At 46.1% G+C, this 26,739-nt stretch overlaps 1 protein-coding gene across 1 annotated transcript in view; it reads right to left on the bottom strand.

Annotated features, from left to right (window-relative positions):
• Positions 1–372: 372 nt before the first annotated feature.
• CACNG4 (calcium voltage-gated channel auxiliary subunit gamma 4) overlaps positions 373–26,739 on the bottom strand; it is a 44,955-nt gene continuing 18,588 nt past the window's right edge. The window contains exons 2-4 of the mRNA XM_059485601.1: positions 11,610–11,693; positions 5,678–5,818; positions 373–4,841 (exon numbers count right to left, since the gene is read on the bottom strand). Of these exons, the coding sequence (XP_059341584.1) occupies positions 4,303–4,841; positions 5,678–5,818; positions 11,610–11,693 (764 nt within the window). The 3' untranslated portion in view covers positions 373–4,302. The remainder of the gene's footprint in view (positions 4,842–5,677; positions 5,819–11,609; positions 11,694–26,739) is intronic.

Raw genomic sequence — 26,739 nt, 5'->3', positions numbered from 1 at the left:
TCAGAATACTCTGGGTTGTTTTCCTCAAGGGTGGTTTGCAGTGGCCTCTGGTCACCACACCAGGCACAAACTGGGCGCTGAGACCACAGTGGGTCTCGTATGGGACAGGTTTAAGCTGGAAATGAGAAGGTTTTTCTTAATTTCCAACCAAATAACTGAAAATATCATGAAGATAGCTTATCTTGGAGATTTTGTGGTCTCTGGGACCACAAGAATAATTTAAACTCCTCTGAAATACTGGTGCCCAGTAACATGGCCAACTGCAATTAAACAGTGAAAAATGTGAAAAAATAACCTGAAATCTCAGCTCAGAGAATTTGGAAATTAAAAATCTACATACAATCTACATACCTTTCTCCACACAAAACCAAATACATTTAAAATGGTTTATTTAAAAAGTAAGGATTAAGTACATTATACATGGTTGTGATTATACCAGTAGAACTGAAGCACAGTGGAAATAACACTTTAGAACTGCAGACAGAAATGTAGCCTCAAGGGACATGATATATTAGCCCTTGTGGATATGTGATCCATACAGAGAGAAAAAGAAACAGAAAAAATAGTTTATTGTTAGATGTCTGGGCAGCTGAAGTGATTTCTCCTTTTACTCCTATTGTGTATGAGAAACAAGGAAGAGAGAGCTCATGGTATACCTGAAATTTTGTTTCTTGGAAAATCAAATCTGATCCAATAGCATTTTTTTTTTTTTTAGTTCTGTTTCTACAGTGTGTTATATACCAAAAGACTGATAATTGCTAATGATATGGTTTTATGGTATCTGCAGGCCTTGCTGGGAAATGGGGCTCATTTGTTAGATGCTGTCCAGGGAAACCAGAGAGATGTGGAAGAACAGATAATTTTTTTTAAACTATCACTGGGTGGTTTCAAAGGCTGAGCACAATCTGACTCTGTTCAGATAGATCAACCATGGAGCAAGACTGCACATGGGCAGGAATGCTGCAAATTTTTCACTTTTGTCAGAAGCAAAGTTTTTCATGGGAAAGGACCAGGGTTTTGAGTTTTTTGAGGTTTTTGGTGGGTTTTTTATTGTTGTTGTTTGTTTGTTTTCTGGAATTATCATATGAATTTTTTTGGTTTTGGCTTTGGTTGAACAATTTGCTGCACTGCAACTTAACTGCTGAGTTTTCAGTCGCAGTCCTTGTTGTGTCACAGGACAAAAGCTCTGGTCCCTGTTATGTCCACATGACTTTGTTCCCTGTCCAGACCCCATGAGCATCTCATGATCCCCACTCCAGCTCCATTTCTTGAAGGTGCCTGCTGGAGAAGGAGCAGATGCTCCAGCTTGGACCAAATCGGGGCATCACTCCTGGAGAGCTGCTGGACCCAGCCCTGCCCCGGGGGAGGAGGCAAAGAGCAACATCCCAAAACGCTCAGCAAGACTTTCTCTGCCAAAAGTACTGCACGTGCCTCTGCAGGGCTGAGCTGGGCTGAAGAAAAACCTTGGATTTTGTCTGGAATCAGATGGGTGGTTTGAAGCACATTCACTGGAGAACGACGACTAAAAGAACAAAACCCACGCGCGAGCAAACCTGACACTGTCCACTTCCAGTTCAAGGTACATGAGATTAGAGAAACAGCCTATATCTAACTCCTGGTTTGAAAGGGAATGGTTTTATTCTTAATTACAGGAAACACGGATGAGGACTTAGTTCTAACTATTAGTTTTTTAACACAGTGGGAAACAAATAGTTCTGGGAAATTGCACTTGAAAAATACATTGACTATAATTAGATGTAAATTAATTAGCACTTAGTATGACACACTAATGAGACAGAAGGTTGGATTTTTTTTCATTGCAAACTTCTACTTCTATCATAGCTAATCAAAGTATTTTAATATTACGAAGTCTCAAAAAGTAGGAAATAATTTATTGTTTGAAAGCATAAAGATTCTTGTAAAAAAAACCTTTCATCAAGAACTTTAATAATTTTAGAACCCTTTTATGTTGTCCTAGCCGAAAAGTAGGTAAAAAAGTTTTCTTTTCTGCCTCTGTTTGAATTTTTTTTAAAAAGCTTGTGTAACATCTTTCTCCATAGTGTGTTGATACAGAAAGTAGCACAACATTTTCTAGTTTTAAATCATTCCCATCGCTCCATTCGCTTTAGCTCTCAGAGTTCAGAGGTTTGAAAAAAGGATCCCAGCGGAGTTTTAACCTGAATGGAAACTCTTAATGAGCAGGGATGAAGGCTCCAACCCACCCCTGCCAAAATAACGATGAGGCTGTGCCAGGCTGAGGGCCAGGCAGAGCTTAACAGTGACTAGGGGAAGACTCTCGCTTAAAATTGAGAATTGTGTCTTGGTTCTTGCAAGGAGAGAGGCTTGAGTGGGTTTCTCTGGGGGGAGAGGGGTTCAACTTCCTTTTTGGGATGTTAAGGCAGCTGCTCTGGGATATCCCTGGAGGACTTGGTTCCACCAGCTGAAAGCCTCGTATCCAAACCACCACTGAGTCTCTGGCCCTGGGGCCATCAGAGGATAAATTAAGACTAAAGAGGTTTTAACAGTTTGGCTGAGATCTCCCACTACCAGTGACCCAAACTTTCCAAATTATAGATTTTTTTCTTGTGGAGTGTTCTGCTAGCAAAGATTTTCTGGGCAAAGATGATGGGGATATTCAAAGGAATCTATAGGAATTAGATGCTCCTCTCTCACTGCATCTAATTCATCTGAGGGGAATCGGGCACCTCATTCTCATATGGCTTGGTCGAGTGGTCACTAAAATCAGCATGAGTACTATTAAATGAAATTACCTTTGAGTCAGGACATCGAGCTTTGAGATCCAAGCCTAAGTATAAAAACTGAAAGCAGGAATTTATAAGAAAAGAAAATAATATTCAGACTCTTTTAGAAACAGACAGAAGCAAAGGGTACAAATTAGTTCCCTCCTTACGTGATGCATAGAGTTTGCTGTGGGCTCTCTGCACGTAAGTAGATGCATCATTACAAAATAAATTAAATTAGGTCAAACCACCATTTCCATCTAAAAGCAACTATACCTTGCACCATGCGGCACTTAATTCATAATAAAAAGAGTTTAATAAATATCTCATAAACGGTGATTATTTTTTTCTTTTTTTTTTTTCTTTTTTTTTTTCTTTTTTTTTTTGTTCTGTTTTAAAAAATACAAAGTTGTCATCTGCTCTGCTGACACTCGGCTCCCATTGCTGCAGGAAAGTTCGCGAGTCCGGGCGCGTTCTCGTCTGGTTGCTCAGAGATCTCCGTTTCCCATTCCCTCCTGGTTGCTCAGAGATCTCCGTTTCCCATTCCCTCCTGGCTGCTCAGAGATCTCTGTTCCCATTCCCTCCTGGCTGCTCAGAGATCTCTGTTTCCATTCTCTCCCGGCTGCTCAGAGATCTCTGTTTCCAGTAGCGTTAGTGTTGCACTTGTGAAGCGTCAGGGAATCGGGGAATCGGCGGCGGCTCTGCCCTGCTCCCGCCGCGCTCGGGCAAATCTCCAGGGGCTCCTGACAGCCAGCACTCAGCACCTTGCCGGATCAGGCACTAGGGCTCGTCGAAATGAGAATTCAAGTTTTCTAAACGTTAGGCAAGAAATGATGCTTGCGAATAGGCTCAAGTCCCACCTGCTTTAATCTGTTTCCCTTTCCAGGTGTTTCAAGACGCACCCACCCTCTGCTCCTCGGCCTGTGTTGCCCCAAGGGATGCCTTACACCAGGAATGGGAGACCCCCTTCCCACCCCTATCAGAGAGTATCTAATGCTCAGTACGTGGGTGCTCTGCGGTTTCAGTGGCACAGGTCAGTTTTAGAAAGTGTTGCCTTCAAAAATATTTTCTTTTTTTTTCTTTTTTTCTTTTTTTTTTTTTATTTTGAAAGAGGCAAAGCTTACACCGTGTTGAAGGAAAGTGGCTCACTTGATGAGTAGCTCATTTTTATCCTTGGGCTTAGTTATAAATTATATTTGCAAGTTTGTATTAAGGGATGTCAATATTAGAAAAAAAAAAAGTACGACAAATTTTCTGTAATCCTTTAAAACACACTGGTGGCCAGTCCTTTGCAGTTTCTCCAAGACTGTGTAGACACTACAAAAGTGCAGGAACATGAACTGCCTTCATCTTGTGACACCAAGAACGGAAATAAACAAACTCCAAATAGCTTCAAAAAAAGCTACGAGCGTGTAAATATCTTTATGTTGGTCCAGAGGATCTCCACTTGCTACCTCAACACATGCCACAATTAAAGAGGTGAGAGGGTATTTTAACATCACTCCTGATAGATCCATTCTGTTTGGGCATCTCTTCAAAAAGCACGAGGGAGGAAGGTACTTCACACTGGCGTCGTTCTCCTGTTGACCATGTTGACGTGGAGTCCTTCCTTAAACTCCTTCTGGAGGAAGTTGTGGACCTGCAGGAAACTGGCTTCTTGGTCTGCGTTGTAGCTGGCAGCCGTGGTAACCTTCAAAGGCTCCCTGGAAAGGGTGTACATGGAGATTTCGTTCATGGGGATGGTGCCTGCTATCTTCATGCCAACTGGAGAAATGTCCCTGGATGGAGAAGGCTCCGTGGAGCGGGAGCTGGATCTGGACCTCCGCCTCCTGTACCTATAGCTTGGCATCCTGGCATAAGGAGAACTGGAAGAAGTCTTAAGGAATTCCCTCTTGGTCTTAAACCTCAGCTCTTTGTTCTTCTCAATATAAATGTTCACAGCCAGAACACCTATGGTTTCGGCCACGATAAAAGACAAGGCTCCAAAATAAAAAGACCAGCCATAGTTGTAATGGTTCTTTTTGTCCTCATCTCGCTTGTCACTTGGGTCACCTGCATTGCTTGATATGTAGACAATGATCCCTATGATATTACTGAGACCTGGAGGAAGAAAAACATAAATCAGTGTTTATGTGGCCGGGGAGGTAAAATTTAAGCTGTGTTACTTTCTGGACCTGAATGGTTCTCAGACTGGGACAGAGAAATTTTATTGCATTTATTTACTCTTACATTTATCTCAAGGATTCATTTATTCCTGAAACACAACCGAAAGATCAACATATGGAGCACGTGTGCTCACATGGATCCCAAAATACTCAGCAGGACTTTTCCCCATCTCTTTGCTGCCACAGTGGAAAAGCAGCAGCTTGTGGGAGCTCACTAATATTGTGAGCAGGATGCTAACATCCAGAAGAATGATAAAAATACATTTGGAGCTCAGGGCTATGGCTGTTCACCTTGATCAAAATAAATTCTCTTCCACCTTGCTGAATTTTCATCTAAATGCTGCATGCTTAATCCAGGCTGCAGGGAGAGCTATTAACAATGGGGCTGACTCTCTCAGATGTTTCTAGTGTGAAAAACGGGCTCACCTATCAGAGGTGAATGTTTTCTGCCTTCATATTTAAAAAAAAAAGGCCCTAGGTATAAGAGATGCCTGATTCATCTAATATTTAATACATTTTAAATAGTGTAAAACATGCTTGTTACTGAATTTCACTTCTTTCTACAGGAAAACCAAACGCTTTTCTAGAATATACTTATTGTGGGGCTTCAGGAGCATAATTTTGTCTTGAGAAATTTGCCTGCTGTGGTGCTGTTAATGCCCTCAGCCCAGGAAAGGGATGCAGGGAAAGCACTGCCAAGGAGCTTTTCCAGAGTCTTTTCCACCTGAAAACAGCAGCACTTCTTAAGAACTCAATTTAAACAGAACATACCTGCTGCAACAAAGAGAATCCCAGCGCTGAGAATAATGTTGTTTTTGCTGTTGTAAATCCTTCCTGCTCCGACACAGAGTCCTCCCAGCAACAGCAAAATTGTGCTTAGGATGGGGAACACGCTGGAGGCACGGACGATGCCTGCAGGGACACAGGTAGGGAGGGAAGACAGAGCAATCATTCTGGGTGCCTCCTCGGGTGCAAGTGTGGAGATTAGAGTCTCAAAAGCCCTGATTTTTTCTTAAAATTGTTATGAAGAATGATTTAATAGAACCAGAGGATTGTTAAGGTTGAAAAAGACCTTTTAGATCATCAAATCCAACAGTGAAACCAGCACCTCCACTAAACCATATCTTTGAGTGCCAGCCACATCCACACATTTTTTGCACATAGTCAGGGATGCCAGTTCTAGTGCTTTATAAGCCTTTCAGCAAAGAAATTTTTCCTAATATCAAATTTATTATAATTTTTTATTCCTTTTTCCTAGAATTATCACTGATTCTGCATTTCTGGGCATGTTTTTGGGACGAGGGAGCCATGAGGTGACCAGTGTGACAGAGACTCAACAGAGTGGCTTCAATCTTTTGAGCTTTCTCCCAGGAAGTCCAGCATTATTGGCATTTTCTGATGCCATCGTGTGCAGAATATTTCTGGCAAAGCATGAGGTAAGTGACAGTAAGACCCAGCAACATGCAGGGAGCAGCAGTGAAAAATTCATGAGCTGGCCATGAACCCTTCAAGGTTTGGGACAGCTGCAGCAGAAGGATCTGTTCCGTGGTGCACACACAAGGTGAGCAAATTACAGCTCTTGAAGTCAGCAGCATCCATGTTGCCAGCAAGCACAGCTAATAACCCCTTTTTCTTTTAGTGGATATTAAGGACACCGAAACCTTTCAGATTTCTAAGGAAGGAATTTTAACAAGTGTGTTTTAGATGTTTGTGTTTAGTTCCCTGACAGCAAAGTAGTCATTTAAAATTCTGCATGCTTCAGTCCATTCATCAGCGTATAAAATCCCCCACAAAAATATTAAAACACCACTTCAAGCTAGCTTTCAAAGTCGGGTCACAAGAAGACAGAGCAGCAATCGACAGGGAAGCGGCAGGGAGGGAACAAAAGGGCTGAGAAAAAATAAACAAGCATGAGAAGAGAGTAAAAACCAAAGGGGTAAAAGCTGCCAGGGGTTCCTGAAAGGCAGAGTGAGGAGCTGAGTTTTACTGCTGTAGAGAGAGGATTTATTTTTTGAAGAAGGGGAGATAAGGCGCTGAACACTGCTGTGGAAAACGGGATCACCCTGAAGCCGGGGAAAGGCGAGGGCACGGAGGGGAGCCCCGGCAGAGCGAGGGGCGCCGGGCTGGGGGGATGCCAAGGCGAGGGAGGGTCAGAGGCTGCTGTGACAGCGGCATGGAGCCCCTCAGCACCGCAGGGTGAGCGGAGAGGAGCCAGCGCCATCTGGGCCGTGCGGGGCCGGGGGCGCAGCGCTGCCTCCGGGCGCATCCTGCTGGCTGCCGCGCTGGGAGCGGCAGGAACGGGCAGATGTTCCAGCTGCTGCTTTCCCATTCACTGCCCATGGCCCTGGCGCTCCCGACTCACTGAATCGCTTCCTGACGATTCCCCTGGTAACTGGTGGCAGAGCTCCAGTGGCTGCGGAGGGACGGGGATGGGGGCTCCGCTCACTGAGCCCCGCTCCGCCCGGGGCTGGCTCCGGACACAAACCCAAAAAGACAAAGGCAGCGCCTGCCTAGGAAGCTTCTGCCCGTATCGATCTGTAAGAGCGAGAAAAGTCCATCCTTTCCCAAACTGGCAGCGTCCCTGCACGTGTCCTTCACAGCTGGGGCATTTTCCAGCCGGATCTGAAGCCGGGCCAGGCGGGCGCATTGCTATTCAGGCAGCGTCTGGCAGGAACTGCCAAACGCCACCGATGGGAGTGGGTGGAAGGGCTCTGGGCAAAGCCTGCTGAGAGGTGAGAGCCTGTTCCCTTGGCCTGGGTGTAGGAATTAACATGTGTACTAGGAATTAACAGCACTTGGCTTTTGGGTCAGTTTTTTCAGTCAATTGTTAGGAAAAGATTCAAAGTCAGTCTCTGCTGCTGGACTTTAGGGCACCCCAAATCTCTGTCTGTCTGTTTTTGTGCCCTGGATAAAGGCTTAAAATCGCCTCTGGCCCACCCTTTTTGGATATTGTTTCCTGGACTTTATGGTCATGCTGTTTATAATGATTTCAGTTAAATCAAGGAGCTTTCCCAAAAGCTTCAGTAATATCATTGGAAGGAGCTTTGGTCAGTGATATCATTGGTCAGACGCACCAAATATATGGGATGGGTTGTTCTATTTGTTCTATTTCTACTAATAAATTTCAGATACAATTTTTCTATACTAGGTAATTAATGAGAAGAGAAACAAAACACACAGTGTTCTCTTCCTGAAAAATTCCACAGTCTATTTCTTTCTTACAATGTGTACTTTTAGCTCTGAAATTTCAAAGGAAGCTCATAAGGTACCACGTAGAATTTACATATGTCTCCTGATACTGGTAATATAGTGACAGCACATCAAAAAACATTAAGGCAATCTGGTTTTTGCTTTCTCCCTGGCTTTTCTTCCCCCCTTGTTTACCGTCCTGTCGGTTTGCATCGCCTGCTGTGCACCGCTATGTGCGGTGACACCTCCTCCGGTGGAGCCGCTCCTCCCCATGGGGCTGCAAACCCTGCTCGGCTCGGGCTTTTCATCTCCGCAGAGGCGGGAGCCGAGGGAATGGCTTTGCAAAGAGGATGCTCTGACATGCAGGGAGGAAGGGCACGAACGTGTGGAGATGCCCCCGAAGCGGGGTCCCCCTGCTCGGAGCAGCAGAGCCCCGACATCCCCAGCGCACAGCGAGGACGAGATGGATCCCCCTCCTGCCAAGGGAGAGGAGCCGGTGAATCCGGGCTGGATGGGAACAGATCGGGTTTGGTGTGACCAGAGAGAGCAGGGAAGGAGGAGAGGGAAGGAGGAGAGAGGGAAGGAGGTGAGAGGGAAGGAGAGGATGGAAGCAGGAGAAAGGGAAGCAAGGACAGGGAAGGAGCAGACAGGGAAGCAGGAGACACCAGGGAAGCAGGAAAGAGGGAAGCAGGGACAGGGAAGAAGGAGACACGAGGGAAGCAGGAGAGGAGGGAAGAAGGAGAGGAGGGAAGAAGGAGAGGATGGAAGCAGGAGAGAGGGAAACAGGAGAGGAGAGAAGCAGGAGAGAGGGAAGAAGGAGAGAGGGAAGCAGGAGACACCAGGGAAGGAGGAGACCAGGGAAGCAGGGGAAAAGGAAGCAGGAGAGAGGAAAACAGGAGAGGAGAGAGGCAGGAGAAAAAGAAGAAGAGAGGGAAGCAAGAGGCGCTAGGGAAGCAGGAGAGAGGGAAGCAGGAGAGAGGGAAAAGGAGACACCAGGGAAGGAGGGACAGGGAAGCAGGAGAGAGGGAAGCAGGAGACAGGGAAGCAGCAGATAGGGAAGCAGGCACAGGAAAGCAGGGACAGGGAAGCAGGAGACACCAGGGAAGCAGGGACAGGGAAGCAGCAGACAGGGAAGCAGGAGAAAGGGAAGCAGGGACAGGGAACCGGGGCACGTTTGCCGCTGGGGATGCGGTGGCAGCCCGGGGTCCGTGCTGGCACTGGGACATCTGCTGCTCACTGGGGCTCTGCTCAGGCACGTGAGGGGGATTATTTTAGACACACAGATGGGAGTGTGTTGCCACGGGGAAGGTTCAATAGGAAGGGTCTTGTCTGAGCTCCTCTGCACGTCTCAGCTTGTCCCACACTGTTGTTTGCTTGGTTTTGTAGGGAGCAGCTTGAACACCAAAGGGCAAAGTCCAAACTCCTGCCTCTACCCACTCCCTAGACCAAAGTTTCCCAAAATCAGTCATTTTTGTCACTGATTTTCATGGGGTTTTGAACCAGGGCTCGATCCTGCAAACACTACAGTGTTTGCATTTCTCTGAAGCCCAAATTAAACTGGGGGCTGTGGAAGAGGCTGAGACCCCTCACGCTGCTGCTTCAGGAGCACAAAACACATGAGTGTGGGTGCCTTTGCCTAAGCCAGGCAGGAAAAATAAATATTAGTCCCAACATGTCCCTCTGAGAAACTGTGCCAAGAAATGGCCAGAAATAGTGGAGAATGGAGCCAGTAGACTGCAAAAGTGTTGCAGAGGGCAAAAACAGGACAGAAGCTGTCACGTCACTGTGAAACAGGATGCAAATATCCTCCTGTCTTAGACAATGATTTGGTCCCTATTACATATAGGTATGAGCTCATCTCCTCTGGATTTAGACATGTTACCTTTCAGTAAACTCTAAATCAACTCTGTCCATGGGAAATTGCAGTTTTCTTATCAAAGTTAAAGCCAAGGAGCCTTGTCTCCGTGCAGACTCTGTGAGGTGAGCTCTGCTCTGCGGGGGAGACACCTGAGACTGATTTTGCAGAAGACATAAAGGGTTAGACCAACTTGTTTTTAAGATCTGTACTTAGTCACTTTTGCAAACAGCTTTTAGGAACACCCGTCACAAGCACACTTACAAACAATTTACCAGTCTCGTAGCTTAACGTGGAGCTGGAGACTGTTTTTCCCAGTTCTCACTTTTCTCCATATAAAGAAGGCATAATGTGCTTTTATCATGATGCTACTTAATTCCTCTTTCCTTTTACTAATGATGTTTGTTTCCTAAAGCTGACTTGGCATCAATTTAACATTAGTTCCAAGGCTTTTTATGAAAGATAAATGCAGCTGTGCTCACACTCTGCCTTTGCCTGAGCTCTGAAATCGTGTCACCCGGGTGCTGTGACTGATCTAAATCGACAAGAGCAAAGAGGGAAAAAACATCTGGGTTTTCTGGTGAGGCAAACTTTTCAGAGATTTTTTTTTCCCTTATTCATGTCTTAGCAACAAGAAGTTGTTGCCCACAAGTGAGCAGAAGGGCAGAGTGGTTCTCTAAGTGGTGTTGAGGTAATTAATATTGTAATTGAGGAGTTCTCTGCTTTGCCAGCAGCGTTGTTCTGTGCTCCCTGATTTCCCAACACCTTGTGAGCTGCAGTTCCTCTCCCTGCTAAAGGGCACTGCTTTCAGCTTGGCTGCTCAGCTCTTTTGTTCACGAGGAACAACAAGGCAAGGAGTCCTCTGGGGAAGGGGAATCTAACTCCAACTTTGCAGGATTCATGGTTGGGTTCCAAGACTTGCCATCAGCTGAGAGAATGGTCAGGTGGAGGGGATGAAACAACTGCCCTGATTCCCAGACCCAGGTTGGTGGGTGGAATCCCTTCTGGGGGTAATTCCATGCCAGAGTGGAGCAGCAGTGGCTGGCTGGCCAGGCAGGGAAGCCATGGCCCTGATCATGCTGGGATTTTGCTGTTAGCTGCAGAAATTTCAGCTTCCTTCCTACAGTGCAGTGATTTCACTGCAGGGGGATGTGGCTCACCAGCTGCAAAGGCTGAGGCTTGAGTAAGGGTTGGGTTTAAGCATTTGGTAAAGCTTCCTAGTGGGCTGGAACCCCCTCCTCAAACCTGTTTTGTTACACTAACCCTATAAATACTCCCGCTGTAAAATATCCTTGCAAATCTGGGCAAGATAGCTGCAGTTTTCATTTGAAAATTTGTCATATGATGTTTAGACCATCTGCACCAAAATTGTGAGCATTCCCCTGGAAAAAAATCCTTGAAACCCCATGGCAAGAGGGTTGGAACTAAATGGTCTTTAAGGTCCCTTCTAACACAAACCATTCCATGATTCCATGACCATGAGGTGGGGTCCCCAGGGGTGATGGCTGTGTCAGCTGCTGCATGAACTGGACACGTGGCCCCACTGGGCTGTGCAGCCCAGTTTGGGCCAGTCTGCAGTGAGTAAAACTGGGGTTGCCCTCTGCAGAAGAGAAGCCCAGGGAAGCCCCATCTGTGTGTCAGGTGTCAGTGCTCACTCACGGAGAAGGTACTCTGAGCTGTCGTGGTCGTAGTCATTGTCCTCAGGGAAGTGGTTGATCCGGAAACAATGTCCTTTGTAGATTCCTGGATGGAAACGAAGCAAACAGAACCCATAAGGAACACAACCAGGCAAATGTGCTTTTTAAAACCACCTCTAAAGTAATGAATTTTGGGCAGATTGGCTGAATGAAGGGACAGCCAGGATTCCTGGGCTCTTTCCTTCAGCCACTTCTATCGTCCTCTTGGGTTTTTTAATCTCTAAGTGCTTCACTTTATCAGCGCTGTGCTTATCTTACAAGCATACTGAGTTTGCAAAGCTTCTTTTTGTTCCCAGAGTGGCTGTCAGGCTGGGTCCCTGCTCCATGGCTGGGGCTCTCAGGGCCAATCTCGCTCCCATCACCCTTCCCATCTCACCCCAGTGAAGTGCCAGTAAATGCTGAATTGTCTGAGCCCTCTTCAATTACTCTCTAGGCTGCAAAAACAAGTCCATAAATCTCTTCCTGCTGCAGTTGAAGCCCTTATGTCCCACTCAAGGTTGGCTCAGTTTTTAATGGCATATTTGTTTAGCTAACTGGGAGTAAAGTCAGGGCACAGCATGCACTCCTGATGCACTCCTGATCCCTGGAGGGACAGCACCAGAGCTGGCTGGACAAACCCCTCGCTCGACTGGACACCTCAGCACTTTGTCCGTGTAGGTAAAGCTGTCCATGAGCATTTTGTGCTCTTTGCTGTCACTGTTATCCACAGTGTGAGCTGCAGCTGGGTCGCTGTGGCACAGGGAGCTGCACGGGGAGCTCTCCCCAGAGAGCTTCCTGCAGGAGCGAGCCCTGAGCTCTGATTGTGCCGTGCTGCTTTCATTATTCATTAACCAGAGCTCTCCTGCTCGGGAACACATCACCCAGGCTGAGTTATCCCTGCACAGGAGCCTCAGTGCTTACAGCTCGAGCTGGCAGAAGGATTTAAAACCCATCACTTAATACTACTTTAACAGAAGCACAGCTGCAGTCTGTAGGATATAAATGTGGATTTATTTCACTACCTATTACCAATGATTACAAAAATCTCAAAAGAATTACTAATCCAGAGGATTTAAATTGCACCCTGTGAGTGTCAACTGCAGGTTTGCTACTACAGCACATTAAATTCTCCCAGTAAATGATGTATCAGCTCTAATTGCAGCAGCAGCAGCTCAGGCTTTCTCTGCACAGCACTTCAAAGGCTGTGGGGAACAAGATGCAAGTGGCTCATGTCACATCTGGGAGTGACACACCTGTCCTGGCTGCCAGGTGGGGAGAGCACTGCAGCTGGGCTGCTCCTGCTGAGCCTGTGCATCCACAGGGGCTGCTGCTCCTCAAGGCAATGCAAAACTCATTTAAAAGATTTTAAAGATGCCAGTGTTTATTTTCATGGCAGTTCACACAATCACCCCCAGCATTACAGAGCCTCTCAGACTGGATGGTCATTTCACTGAGTCTGTCCATTAAGGTGTGCAATTTACAGGAAATACATTCAACAGTGTGATTTTTATCCTCTCTATTTATTAAGGAAAAAAAAAATCTAAATAATTTTCCCCATCCTAATTTCTGTGGAAATAGGCTTCTCAATGATTGTGTTGTGTGTGTATGGGTGGGGCCACCTCAGTCTGCACACCTGGTCTGTCTGTAGGTGTTGTGTTCTGTATCCTCACACTGACAGAAAGCAGGGTTAGAGGAAATAAAGGGTGAAATTCCTCCCTGTGCTCAGAGAAGCTGTGGCTGCCCCATCCTTGGAAGTGTCCAAGGCCAGGTTTGATGTGGCAGCCTTGGATAGTGGAAGGTGTGGGTGGAACTGGGTGAGCTTTAAGATCCCTTTAAACCCAAACCATTCCATGATTCTGTGGTCCTCCAATAAATCTAAATAATTTTCCTCCAATAGTAAAATAAATAATAAATTTCCTCCAATAATAACCTCCAGTAAAGGTTAAGGTAATTGGCTGAATTTATGCACAGTTATAAAAGTATAAAAGCAGAGGTATGGCAGGTGACTGAGGGGCAGGGCAGGCAGGGAGAGGCCTGAAGGAGGGAGCTCAGTGTCCCCACCAGGGGCTCCTCTTGCACGTTCCCAGAGTGTGGACATGGCAACAGCCCAAACAAACACTTCCCTCCAGAAACTCAACAGGTGAGGAGTCTGCAAGACTGAAATGTTCTCAAGGCCTCTTGTGTTGCAGCACTGATGGACTGGTGGAGGGCTTTGGGCTCTGTGAAATGGCTCAACATAATTAAACTGCTGAGTGAAATGGGCCCCTCAGCAGAACTTTCAGAGAGGCCATGAAGCCATTCCTGCCCCAGCAGGGCTGGAATGCACCAGCACTGATGAGACCTTCATTTCCTGGCTCTTCTATTTACAGCCTCTCACATGAAAGAGTATGAGCAAGACTAGCAGAGGTAAAAAAACAGGCTAATCAGAGGTAAAAAACAGGTTAATCACCTCTCTGCCCTGCTCCCCCCACCCAAAAAAAAATTAATCTGGATGAATTTGAAAGTTCCTTTTTATTTTTAGTTTTTAGGAATACTGGGATTGGTCATTATTAATTGGTCATTATTTATCTGGCTAATTTATTATAGAAATTGGAAATGACTGTGAAATTTGGACCTGTATCAAAGCCTAGGAATCCAAAATATTCTCCCCAGTACTTTTTATGTAGTTCAGACCAGAGATACTGGTTAAGGGTCTTCTCTAGTGTCTGTGATGTTTGATAGCCAATAACAGCAGCAGACTGAATAACTTTTTTCTATAAACTTAACAAGTGCAATGTAATTCAGCAACAGCTTATTAAACTCTCAGTGAGGCTTGAAGTTGCTATCAAGAACTCTGGTGATCTACACAGTGTTGAGGCCTCTTTCAAGCCACAAAGTATCTGAAATAAAGGCTTGCTAGGAAAAGTAACAATACTTCTTCATAAGGATGGACTTTGAAGTTCAGATTTGGCAAAAATTAAAAATTCAAATTTGGCAAAAAATTAAAAATTAAAACTAGCTGGAGAAGCCAATGAAGCAGCGGTCAGCTCTAAAAGGTGACAGCAGAGTCTGAGTTGTATTGATACATAAAAAATAGGAGCAAGTCAAAGCTGGGCTTTGGTGGGATATTCATCTCCATGCCCTGGCATGTAAAGCAATGCATAAAGAATAAAAGTCATGGAATGGCAGAGGTGGCAGAAAAGGAAAACCTCAGTTAAGCCCAGTAACAATCATTCTGCAAGCACCTGCACGAGGGCTGAGCTGTTTGAAGCTTTTCTCCAAGGCTTCTCAGGAGCTGCCCTGAAGAAATGTGCAGGCAAACGTGGCCACAGGTCCACACTCACTGAGGCACACAAAACCATTTCCCACCAGGAAAGGATGGGGGACAGAGATTTTCCTTCTTGCCTGAGTTTGGGGATACAGTCCCTTATATCCTTGGGAGAGGAAGATGGAATATTTAACTCCTACTGCTGTACCCACTAGAGAGAGAGATAAATAAACTGCAATCACTGCCTAACAGATACTAAAATATTGAGAAGCTCTTCTGGATACCTCTTGAGAGTGAGATATAATATCCCACTGAGATGCTGTAAGTATTACTTCTTTCTTTGAATGATTACTGATACGTTTTTAATGATGCTTTTAGAAATACAAATATTAGAATGCATTTTTTCTCCTCATAATAGCAAAAACTTTGTTCTGAATTTTGAGCCAGGACTTCAGGATCTGCATTAATGATAATGAAGAGGTAAATTTTCTGAAGTGCTGTTGATGGTGTTAGAACAATTTTTTTTTCCACTGGTTGCAGCATACTTAGCTGGCAATTAGGAACTAAAAAGCATTTCTGACTTGGTTCTGCTCTGTGTTCAAGGGCTTCTCTGGCAAGGTTAGTACTTCCCAATCTCACTAAGTGTTGTTCAGACAACTATAATTAGAGTGTGATGTACTCAGATAACATGATAAGGGAGGCGACTGTAGTGCCTAAGTGAAGATTAAGCTTTGTTTTGGGCTTTGAGATCTCAAAATACATAGAGATTTCAACAGCAAATCAAAGTAGTGATCCCATATTCTGATGACATACTGCCTTCTCCTTGCTCTTTCTCAAATAATCCTTTAATAATCCTGCCTCTACCACTGCAGATTGTTCTTTGAGTTTTTATTTTTTGATGATTGTGAGTGAAGATTAATGCTTAGGATGCAAATGCGTATTAACTTGGTAGCCATGCATGATCCTGTTATTGTCCATACCATCAGCCATGTCTGACAACAGCCATTTCCTGTGGTTAGTGTTTATCAATGCCAACATTCCCTGATGCCCTGGAAGTGTTTGCACAAACCAGCACTGGAAAACAGCGTCCTCAAATGTCTGACAATATTTGTCAATACAAGGCTGTAGTTTTGTTTTCTCCCTGCCCTAATCTTGAAAACTCTACACAACAAGATCTTCCCATAGCACTACTGCTGTGTTGTCATTTAAAATAGGTTTCCAGCACTGCAGACTGGAGCAGCTCTGCAGCAGAGGGCCCTGTCTGCAGGGGACTTCTGTCAATAGGGATTTGTGTCTGCCCGTGCTGAGCAGGGCTGAGGGAGGGAAATCTGATAGCAGAGGGGGAAGAGGGGCTGGGCTGCTCCCTCCTGCTCCATCACCTCCTGCACCCTTAACCCTCTCAGCTGCCAGCCCTCCTTATGCAGAAAACACTGGGTTTGGGACCTGGTGGAGAAAGGTGGAGAAGCCTTTCTTGTTTCCTCAAGACACCAGACATTTGCAGTGTCTTGGCTCAAACTCTCCCCTGCCAACACACCCCATTCCTGCAGCTCTCCAGCAGCTCTGGGGCACACACGTGCATGCACACTATTAATATATAGTGTGAAGCAGGGGATTCTCCCAGTGGAGGTGCATGGGGGGGATGGGAGCTGTGAATTTCAGCTGCAGAAGTGGCCACTTGGCTTCAGCAGTCACCTGCAGGCAGGTAAATACACCCACAGCCATCCAAAAAACCTCACCAAGCAGCCCATTGCTTCCTGGCAAATGTGGGACTTCTGGGATGGTTTGGAGACGTGGAATGAAATTATTTTCAGGATCATTTCACAGCAAGTGCTGTCAACACTTTCCACTATCCTAGGCTGCTCCAAATCCCACCCAACCTGGCCTTGGACCCTTCTGGGATGGAGCACCTCTGCTGTTGGGGGCTGACTTCTAATTCTGACAGGAACAATTTTACTCTCTGAGCAAAACATTCTTGGGTTTTTTTCTCTGTTGCCTGTGGAAACAGGGAATACAAGTTGCAAGGAGCTGACTGTATATTAAAAATAAGGCAATTAGTAAGGTACCAGGGGAAATTTGGACCAATGGTTCTGCTTGTTGCATCTATTCTGTGATTAAATACTGTGCCTCGGTTCCAGAGCCAGCTGTCAGCCTGATTTACTGCAACACATGAATATCGAATGGTTAAATGACAAGTTTTCTGAATACATCAGCACAGAGAGGGCTGACTGACAGACAGAGTCACAGACCACGAGGAAAGTGTGACAGCAGAGTGGGGCTGCTGTAACAGAAGTGGCCTGAACACAGTGTCCATCCCAGCACCTCGTGCAGGACTGGCTTTCCTTAATGGCATGGCTTTACACTTCCCTTGGACATCACCTCTATTTATAGGAGTGAGAGTGTCTCAGGGCTGGACTCTGCCAGGGCAGAGGAGAAACAGTTGTGTATTTTCTTCCTTAGGAGGATTTCTTTGCTGACAGGTTCTGAAGCCCTTTGCTGGCTGATTTGAGCAATAGTGAGCAAAGGAGATCAGACATGCCAAAAAGTGTTCATGTCCACAAAAATATCTATGTGTGCTCTGTGTTCATTTGTTTGATTTTCCACCAGCACAGCTCCCCTGTCTCACTGGGCTGACACCACAGCACATGCAGCTGCTGCCTTTGCTTTCCTCTCATTCCTCTTGTCACAAAATAACCCTCGAGAAGAGGAATCGAGGGTGCACCTCCTTTTACTTTCAAAACTTGCTTTGTGGTGCTGTTGGTCAAACAGGGGTTATTCTACTCCTGAGCTCTCCCCTCAGACCACAAGGAGCAGCAATAGATATTTTCCTGTAGCTCGGAACTTTGTGTGTTAAGCTGTCCCAAGTTTGATTATTTGTCTCCTGCTGCTTGCTGAGAGTTTCACAAGCCTGTCCTTAAGTTACTCCAATGAGCACAGCTCCCACGGACCTCTGCCTGGAGATGTTTAATGCTGTCATTATAAAAGAAATCATGAACTATTGATGCAGGTCATGTGCAAAACACACCTCATGTGAATTTGCTTCTCCACAATGCTGCTGTGAGCCGCCTTCATCACCGTGGAGGATGCAGCCAGCAGAGGAAGAAGCCTCAGGAGGTTAAATACACATTTATTGGGTGTTTGCCTTTGAAAAAAGTTTGGCTGTTGTAAGAGCTGGAAACTTCAAAGCATAGGCTGGTTTTGAGACAGATTCTGTCTGACACCCTCGGAGTCCTGCCAGTCCTGGAAATTTGTCCATATGACAGTTTGTATTTTTGTTTCATCCTGAAGATGAATTTGATGAAGAGCACTGCTCGTACCTGGGTTATTGCCATATTTTTGCCAGGGTAGATCCTGTGTTCAGAGAATGCTCAGGACATAAAAAGAGTAGGAGTTTATTCCCATAACTGTGGGCTACCCTGGTGCCATGGGCAGGACAAGCTGCCTGTGTGTGTCATGGTCAGGCCAAAGCAAATTCAGCTCAGCTGAGTCTTTAAATGGAATCCATCCTTACTCTTAACCATGTTTCTCTACAGGTCTTGAGACTGTGAAAAAAAGAATATTTTATTTCACTTATAGAAGGCCTTTTCTTTATCTTTCATTCCCTACCTCAGAACTCAGTTGTTTCTCATTGCAGTGAGTGGAGCTGCCTCCTTTTGGGCCAGATTCTGATTTTCTTGTACTGGGCTCCAATCTGTCTCACCCAGTGATATCAGAATCTGGCCTACTCCCTTTTGTTTGCTTCCCATCTACTTCCCGGCCAGAAAGACAATTATTTTAAAATGTAGAAATGTATGAAATTTGCCCCACTTTCTTCCTTAGGAGCTGTCATCTCAAACAAACCCTTTGGGTTCTTCTTTTGATCTATTTTCAATTGTCTGGTGGGCAAAGCAAAACTCCTCCTCCAGTCTCTTATTTTCTTATCTTCTGCTGTGACATGAATTTCCCCTTTTTCCAGTCCTCCCCCTCTGCTGCCTACAGACCTTCAGCTGCTCGGAGCTGCCTGGCAGTGCCCTGGTGCCAGGTGAGGAGCGGCCACTCAGGACTCGCTGCCTGTCCCATTTTGCTCCTCTTTAAGGCTTTTAAAGGCAGAACACCTTCCCGGTGTGCTCGGCACCTCGGGAGGGCTCCGAGGAGCTGGAGGAGCTGCTGGAGCAGCTGCTGCTGCCCACGCACTGCAGAGGAGCTGGGGCTGGCAGGCAGCTCTTGCCTGGCCTTTATTCAGTGCTCCCCATTCCCCCCCAGCCTGGCAGGAGCAGGTTTTCTCCAGGAACAGGTCTTGGTTTATCTTGTCATTGATGTGCTCACTCCATTCTCTTCCTTTCACGTAGTAAATGCTCCCTCCTGTATTTACTGCAGACTTTCTGTGAGAGAAGAGTCTTACATCCCACTCTCCAGTATTTAGAATATCCTAATCTGCTTTCCCCAGCTTGCCTGCACTGTGGCAGTGCTTGATCTGGTTCTCTTTGCTGCCAGCAGCCTCTCCCTGGTGCTCCTGGACACAGCCCTGTGTGCTGGAGGAGAGGCTGTCACAGCCCCTCTGCCAGCCCAGCCCCACAGAAGGCAGGCTGTGCTGCTCTGTTCCTGCATTGCTGTTTCTGCAGCTCTCACGCTGCACTGGAGCTCATGCCTGGTGTGGCCCCCTCTGCTCTGAGTGCCAGTTCCAGACTGGAGAGGTTCCTGCTTGGGCAGCTCGACCTTCTTGGCACAGCCACCCCTTTTTGAACATTCCTGAGTTCTCTGTGGCCTTGGCTGATCTCCTCCAGGTGCCAGGGGATGCTCACTGTTTCCCAAGGAAGATGGTCCTATGGCAGAAGGGGTACTTTGTTTAGGAGATAAAAAATATCCACTGCTCATGGAATGACAGAATGGTTTGGGTTGGAAGGGACCTTAAAGCCCATCTTGTCCCAGCAACCTTCCACTGTCCCAGGCTGCTCCAAGCCCCATCCAACCTGGCCTTGGACACTTCATGGATGGAGCACTTCTGACTTCCAATTCTGGCAGGAACAATTTTACTCTCTGAGCAAAACAGTCTTGGTTTTTTTGGCATTCTGCAATCCAGGATGCACCAACACTATTTCATACAGCCTGGTAAAGCATCTCTAGATTCTGGATCACCTACACCAGAAGATATCCCAGGAAACGCCTACAGAGGCTCAGTCACTTATAATTCATGTGGAAAACACACAGCCTCAGCAGCTGACCTCCTGTTTTCAGCTGGGCAAATATCATCAGAGATGTTGTGCATTTGTATTTCTGTGTAAGAAATGAACAGATTCAGAGAAGATGCTTTGCCAAAGATGCCTTTCATATTCTATGACAGCCTTTTGTTCCATTATAAGATTTTGAGACCTTGAGGGATGTTAGGAAACTCGTGGCAGCAAAACTCATTTCCCAAAGATTCACCTCACCTGCACATCTGGGAGCTAATAAAACACATCACAGTGTCTGGCTGCTGTCCTTTGAATCCTCTTCAGTCATTACAAAACTGCTGCCAAAAGTACCAAGTGTCCTTGTGCTACCACAGTGAATACCAATGGTACCAGGGAAAGGCAGAGTAGGGGAGAGTTGCATGTTACATCTTGGTTTAGGCTCCTCACTTTCCAGTTTCTTCAAATATTTGCCTCATAAACCAGCATTTTGGTCATAGAATTCATGACGGAGGTTATTCAGCAGTGCTCCTGTCCCTTCCCAGCTGCCTTTCCTTGGCCAAGCAGCAGATAACAGACTGTGCTGTGGAATTCCACAAGCCTTGCTGATGGGTCTTCCTACTACAATTTGCAATTTTCTCCTTATCAACCACATCCTCTTGTGCTGCTCCTTGGATGGCAAAGTGGGGCAAATTTCAGGGGATTCTGTTTTAGTCTCTTTTGTTGCTCCTTTTTACAAAGCTTATTGAGGGAATGTCTCTGTGTTTTCGAGGGAGAAAGTCTGACAAACTTCCAGCCCTGATGTTCAGTTTGCATTTTGTAAATCAACAGCACAGGGAAAGAGGGTCAATCCCTCAGGCTGGGTATGTTGTGCTTGTTTTGGGGCAACACTGGTGATGCTGCTGGAGGAACATTTGTGTTCAACACTGGTGATGTGAGGAACATTTGTGTTCAACACTGGTGATTTGAGGAACATTTTCAAGTCAGACACGAGTCAGGCCTGCCACGGTGAGCATTCTCATGGCTGGCTCAGCCCCAAGGAACTGTCAGCATTCCTGGTTTGTCGTGGGGTTGCTAACTCACTTCTCTGTGTCTGCTTTTCTCTCCACCAGCCCAGCCCACACTTGCTGTGTTCTGCCTTCACACCTCGGCTCGTCCTGCATCTCCTGCCTCAGTCCTTTATCCAGCAGCCCAGAAGTTTATCTCACCACTCACTTCCATATTTTTCCCTGCTGCCACTTTGCTGAGGCTGTTTCTGGGTGGCTGATATAATCCTCCTCATCCTTTTCAAGTGAATTTGGAGCTTGGACAGAAACCTCCATTAGAGTTCTGTAGCTGGCTTTTCTACCTTAGCTAAAATTAGTCTAACACTTGAGGAGCTGGTGTTGGCTTCTGAGGTGAGAGCCTTCATCCATCAGAGCTCGGAACTGAGAGTCATCCTCTGATGAGTTTCCAGCTCTTACTTACATTCTGGCTCCAAACACCTTAATTTAAAGAGGTACTTCAGTAACTGGCAGTGCTTTTGGCACAATATATCAGAGACTGAGTTGTTTTTCACAACTGTGAATGGCCCCACAGGGACCATCACCGCCCCAACACCTCAGCGTGGGAAATGAATGGTGCTGGCCTGAATCTAGCCAGGATTTGCACCAAAATCTGCTCTTTTCCCCCAGTATTCTTGACCCTGAGATAGATTCAGTGGTACTCCAGGGAGGCTGCTGCCAGTCCATCAGACTGTGAGAGGGCTGGAGTGCCAAACTGCATCGGGTGCATTTCTGAGAACAGGCCCTCCTTCAGCCCGGTGAAGTTCATATGCTGCAAAATGACAAATCATGTTTATTTTCACAATGTCAAACCATGCCTTTTCCCTGTATCTGCACAATTGGAACCAAGTTTCCCTTAAGGGGCAGTTTGGTTTTTATCCATATGGTTTCCCTTCCTTTGATAAGTCATCAGTTCTCCCTCATTAACCTGCGATCAACCAGGGCTGGATGGCTTCACCTTTGAGGATCACAGCACACCTGCACATCCTGTCCCATGGCTTGGCATTTCCTGGGGGTGGAATTCAAGCAAATGGACATTGATGTCTCTCCAAAATCCCTACTGAGTTTGTAATTTGAATCACTGTCATGGTCACCTCTGGGGTGCTTCCTGAACTACCTGAAACACCCCCAGTGCAATGTGGGATGCTCAATCCCCTCTATTTTCTTCCACTTCAACTTTCACATGTGCACAACCTCCAGTTGTTGCCTTACTATTCTTAATTTCTACTTTTAGACCCTCTTAAACTGCCATTTTCTCCCCCATTTTCTGAAACGTTTTCATTTCACACCAGGCAAGGTTTATAGCAGCCTAAAATTTAAGAAAAAACTCTCCAGAATGAGGACCTGGGAAATCCTTGGGGATGTTTGGGGTAGCTTGCACAGGGTGTCTTCTTCTCTGATGGAAAATCCTTCCAGATCAAGTCAGTAGAAAAAAGTGATTCATATTATTAATCATTCATACTATTGATATTATTGAGGAGATGGTTAATATTATTGATGCAATCAATACTGAGAATTGAGAATTGGTTGTTCTGATTATTGATGGTGAGATCTCTTGGTGTAGCAGAAGCTTGCAAGGCACTAAATAATTACCTCTCTGCATTAAATGAATTATTGCCAGCTCCAATAGCAGGAATGTCTCTAACCTGACATCCTTTACAAACTTTCTTTTGGCTCATTCATACATTGCAAAGTTGGGTTTTTTTAATGAAAAAGCATGAGGTTTACACTGGAAAATAGTGATATAGAACCTTGCTAGTGAATTGATTAGGAATGTGCAGGATATTTGGACACTCCTGGAATCTTGTAACGATTCCACAGCTCTTAATCCATGTAGATTCATCATCAGATGGTGGCATTCAGAAAAATAGTTGGATATTGAAGAAGCAATAGGGAAATAACAGTCCATAAATCATCTCAGTTGAAAGGAATGCTTGTAATGTGTCTGTCTTTGGAAGGCAGTGACCTTGAGTTGGATCTCCATTCGTTTTGGAGCACACAAATGAGTCTTCCTGGTCTCTCTGCCAGCTTGTTGAGTTATACATAGAAGCCAAGCCTCTGGAGGTTGATCATGCCCAGCCAGTGATGCAGGACAGAAACAAGGCAGATGACAACAGGGAATCCAAAGGTTGGGAGAAAGGGGTGGAACTGCCAAGCCCTGCTGATGGCTGGGTTTGGGAAATGCAAGGCAAAGGTCTCAGTAATCATCTGCATGATGTATCAGTGTGAGAGACACTCCACCAGGAGAGATTAGTGCTGTGCAGGCTGTTGGGCTGAATACCCAGGGCTGATGTCTAACCTTGGGAACAAATAGCAGAGCTGCTGGAGGGACTGAGCAGCTTCCAGTGGGGAAAAATGAAAGGAACAAAAATATTTTGCCATTGTTAAATCCTGGAAGGGAATATAAAGGCAGCATGTAGGATTTAAACTTGAATTAGAGTTACTACTGCTTTGGTTATTCCTGATTCCCAGCAGTGCCTGCAACCTGAAAGGTGCTGCAGAGCAATGTGAAACAAGAGCAAAGGAGCAGAAAAAGAGCAAAGGAGCACTTTGGGGCAAGGAATGGGAGGTGGTTCACAGAGGAGGAGGAAAAGAAGTTTGGGAGTAAGTGGGAGGGAGAGAGAGCTGAGGAGGGGGGGGGGGGTCTGTGGAGATGGGGACCAGAGGGTGAGCCAGGTCCTCCTTGAGAGCCCTGCCTGCATCCCAGCCCTGCCTGAATTCCAACTCTGCCTGAATCCCAGTGTTTCTGAATCCCAGTGTTTCTGAATCCCAGTCCTGCCTGCATCCAAGCCCTTCCTGCATCCAAGCCCTGCTGAATCCCAGTCCTGTCAGAATCCCAGTGTTTCTGAATCTCCACCCTGCCTAAATCTTGGTGTTTCTGAATCCCCACCCTGCCTGCACCCCAGCCCTGCCCAGCTGAAGAGCCAGTGCTCCCTCCTGCCTGAAGGCAAAGGGGTGCACAGCCACTGCCTGATGAAAATTAAAAGCCTTAAACTTTCTGATTCCCAGGACTGACTTAAATCACAACAGCTAACAAATGACCTAATACATAAAAATGGAGACAGCTACCAAATAGATCTGTTTAAATGAACACAGGGAGAAGAGATTCCATTTGGCTCCTGCACCTGAAACTTCCCATTTCCTAATGCAAACTAAGCAGTGACAAATAAAAATGAGGCTGCAAAACCAGCATGACCTCTTTAAGCTTTAATTATTCATGAGAACTGTTTTCTTCTCTGCTGAGATTCAGAGCAACACATTTAAGTGGGTTCCTCTCAGGTTTATGGGAGACGTACGTTCCTTGTTACACCAGCTAATAAATGCAACTAAACACAATGACCCAACAATATTTGTAGAAACAGCATTTGGGAAAATGTGTTTAATGAATCAGAAGAGCCTTAATCTAGTCAGTCTTGAAAAGCAAAACATATCATGCAAAATTACAATGCACCAAAGCACAGACTCATAAATATTTTATGGTCGAGATTTCTGAGTTTACTTTCAGTATTTCAGGATTGTGCTTTACTATGAAATGTTTCTACCTGCACTGGGGAAGGACAGTAGTGATGGGAGCTTTGAGCAATCCAATTTAGAATCCCAGAATTTGCTTTAAATAATGCATGTGAGAGTCCCACATCATCAGGCACATCTGCCATTGTAACCAGAAATGCTCACTGCCTTCTGCTGTCCTGGGATGGCTTGGAAGAAGCCAGGAGTGTTTAGAGCTGGGAGGAGAAAACCAAAACATTTTCCTTTTTCTGGGAAGACTGGGCAAAGGGCAGGTGCCCCGTGCCTGGTGTGGTGTCTGCTGTGCCACTGACTCCTTCCCCCCTCAGCCCTTTGTGTTTCCCTGCCCCTGGATAACAGCATCCAGGGCTGTTGGGGAAGATGAAACAGAAAAGCCTTATAAATGTGATTGCCCAGTGAAAGATTTTGAGAATATTGAAATATAAGTGAGATTGAAATGATCCCTCAGTTACTGAACAACTGGAAAGCAATGGTGTGGCCAGCTGAAGGTGATCCCCTTTTGATGGAACAACACCCTCTGCTTGCAGACAGGCCCAAGGGTCAGAGCAGACCCTACAGCTTGGCAGAAGGGGCCCAAAGAGGAAGTTTTAGGGTTTAAAATGTAACACAGTGTGGTAATGTAATGATTCTTATAGGCTGTATGTAAATGCTATATAGGATTTGTATCTTGGACTAGATTGGTTATGAGAATTAGAATATTCAACACAGAAGATTTATTGTATTGGAACAGGAACCTCACTCTCTTACGCTTTTGCTCTCTTACCCATTTTACTCTCTTACCTTTTTGACTCCCTTACTCTCTTTCCCTCTCACCCTCTCTCTCATCCTCTCTGCTCCTCTCTTCTCTCAGCCTGCTCTGAGCTGTGGCTGGCAGCTCCCAGCAGGGCCCTGCACCAGGCCCTTTGCAATAAACCCCAAATTCCAGGCCTGGCTGCAGAGATCTCTGCTCTCCATCCATCCTGACCATCCCACCCCCCAACACTCCTACACTGGGGCCCTGATTTCCCCGAACTTAGGAAGCAGGGCAGGGCCAGTCTGTCACCCTTGGTGCCACCTCCTGCCAGGGCCACATCAGGAGCCATGCAGCAGCTCAGGGAACGCTGCCATGCCCGGGGGGGATTTACAGCTCCTCTCCCATTCAGACACATCCTCTGGCATGGTACAGAGCTGACAGCTCCTCATTTCCATGGACTGCAGCCTCCTCTTCCTCTCAGGAGCCCGGGTGGGCTGCCTGGGGCCCCTGGGGCTGAGTGCCCCCAGGGCAGTGTCCCTGCCAGGCCCTGGCACACGGGCAGAGGCAGCCAAGGGGCAGCTTTCCAAAACCTGCTTCACGGGGCCGTGCTCTGGTACTTACTCAATCTTTACAACTCACTGAGATGCTGCCAATATATTTTTGCCAAGGAGACAAAAATACGTCTCTTCTTCCTACTCCCTCAGCCTATGGAAAATCTCAGTTGTGTGCGCGAAGAGACGCTCTCTGTGTGTGTGTGTGTGTGTGTGCATGTGGGAATATTTAGAGGGGGGAAAAATAGAGTTTCTGTTAACGTATTTTCCAGTTGAAAGTCTGCCTTGATAGCCAGGGAAGCACTGTTTTCATTGGTTATAACTTTGGGCAAAAAAAGCCTTACTTTGTGCTGAGCAGAAATGGCAGTGAGGGAACTGGGAGCAAATCCTTTGACTTCTCCATGGCTCATGCTCTCTGCTTGAGGATGGATGCCTCATGGCTTATAAATAATTTGGGGATTTATGGGTCAAACAGCCCCGTATGAGCAACGTTGCCTAATAATGGGCGAAGAAGAGGCATGATCCTTTCAGGCTGGTGGGGTTCAACTCCCCAGGGGTCTGAGAGACTCCAGGTGTTTCATATGTTAATTAAAACTCTTCCACCCAGCCATGATTTGGAATTCCAGCCTTGTTTTCTGAGTGATTGGGGTCCTTTAAAACCACCTGGTACAAAAAGGAGGGACTGGAGGCTTTTTCTAAACTTCCCAGCAACTTTGCTCCAAAAAGGTGTGCTCCTTTTCCCTCCTTCCCCTCCCTTTCCCCCCAGACCTTGCATGACTTCAAGGCATCAAATGTTAATGAAAGTTTGCCAGGCTTCAAGGGCTGTGAAATGGAAGTTAAAAATCCTGCACTATAGGATGGCTCTAA

Source organism: Ammospiza nelsoni, chromosome 19, assembly GCF_027579445.1.
Source record: "Ammospiza nelsoni isolate bAmmNel1 chromosome 19, bAmmNel1.pri, whole genome shotgun sequence".
NCBI lineage: Eukaryota > Metazoa > Chordata > Aves > Passeriformes > Passerellidae > Ammospiza > Ammospiza nelsoni.
This window is presented reverse-complemented; position numbering and strand designations above follow the sequence as displayed.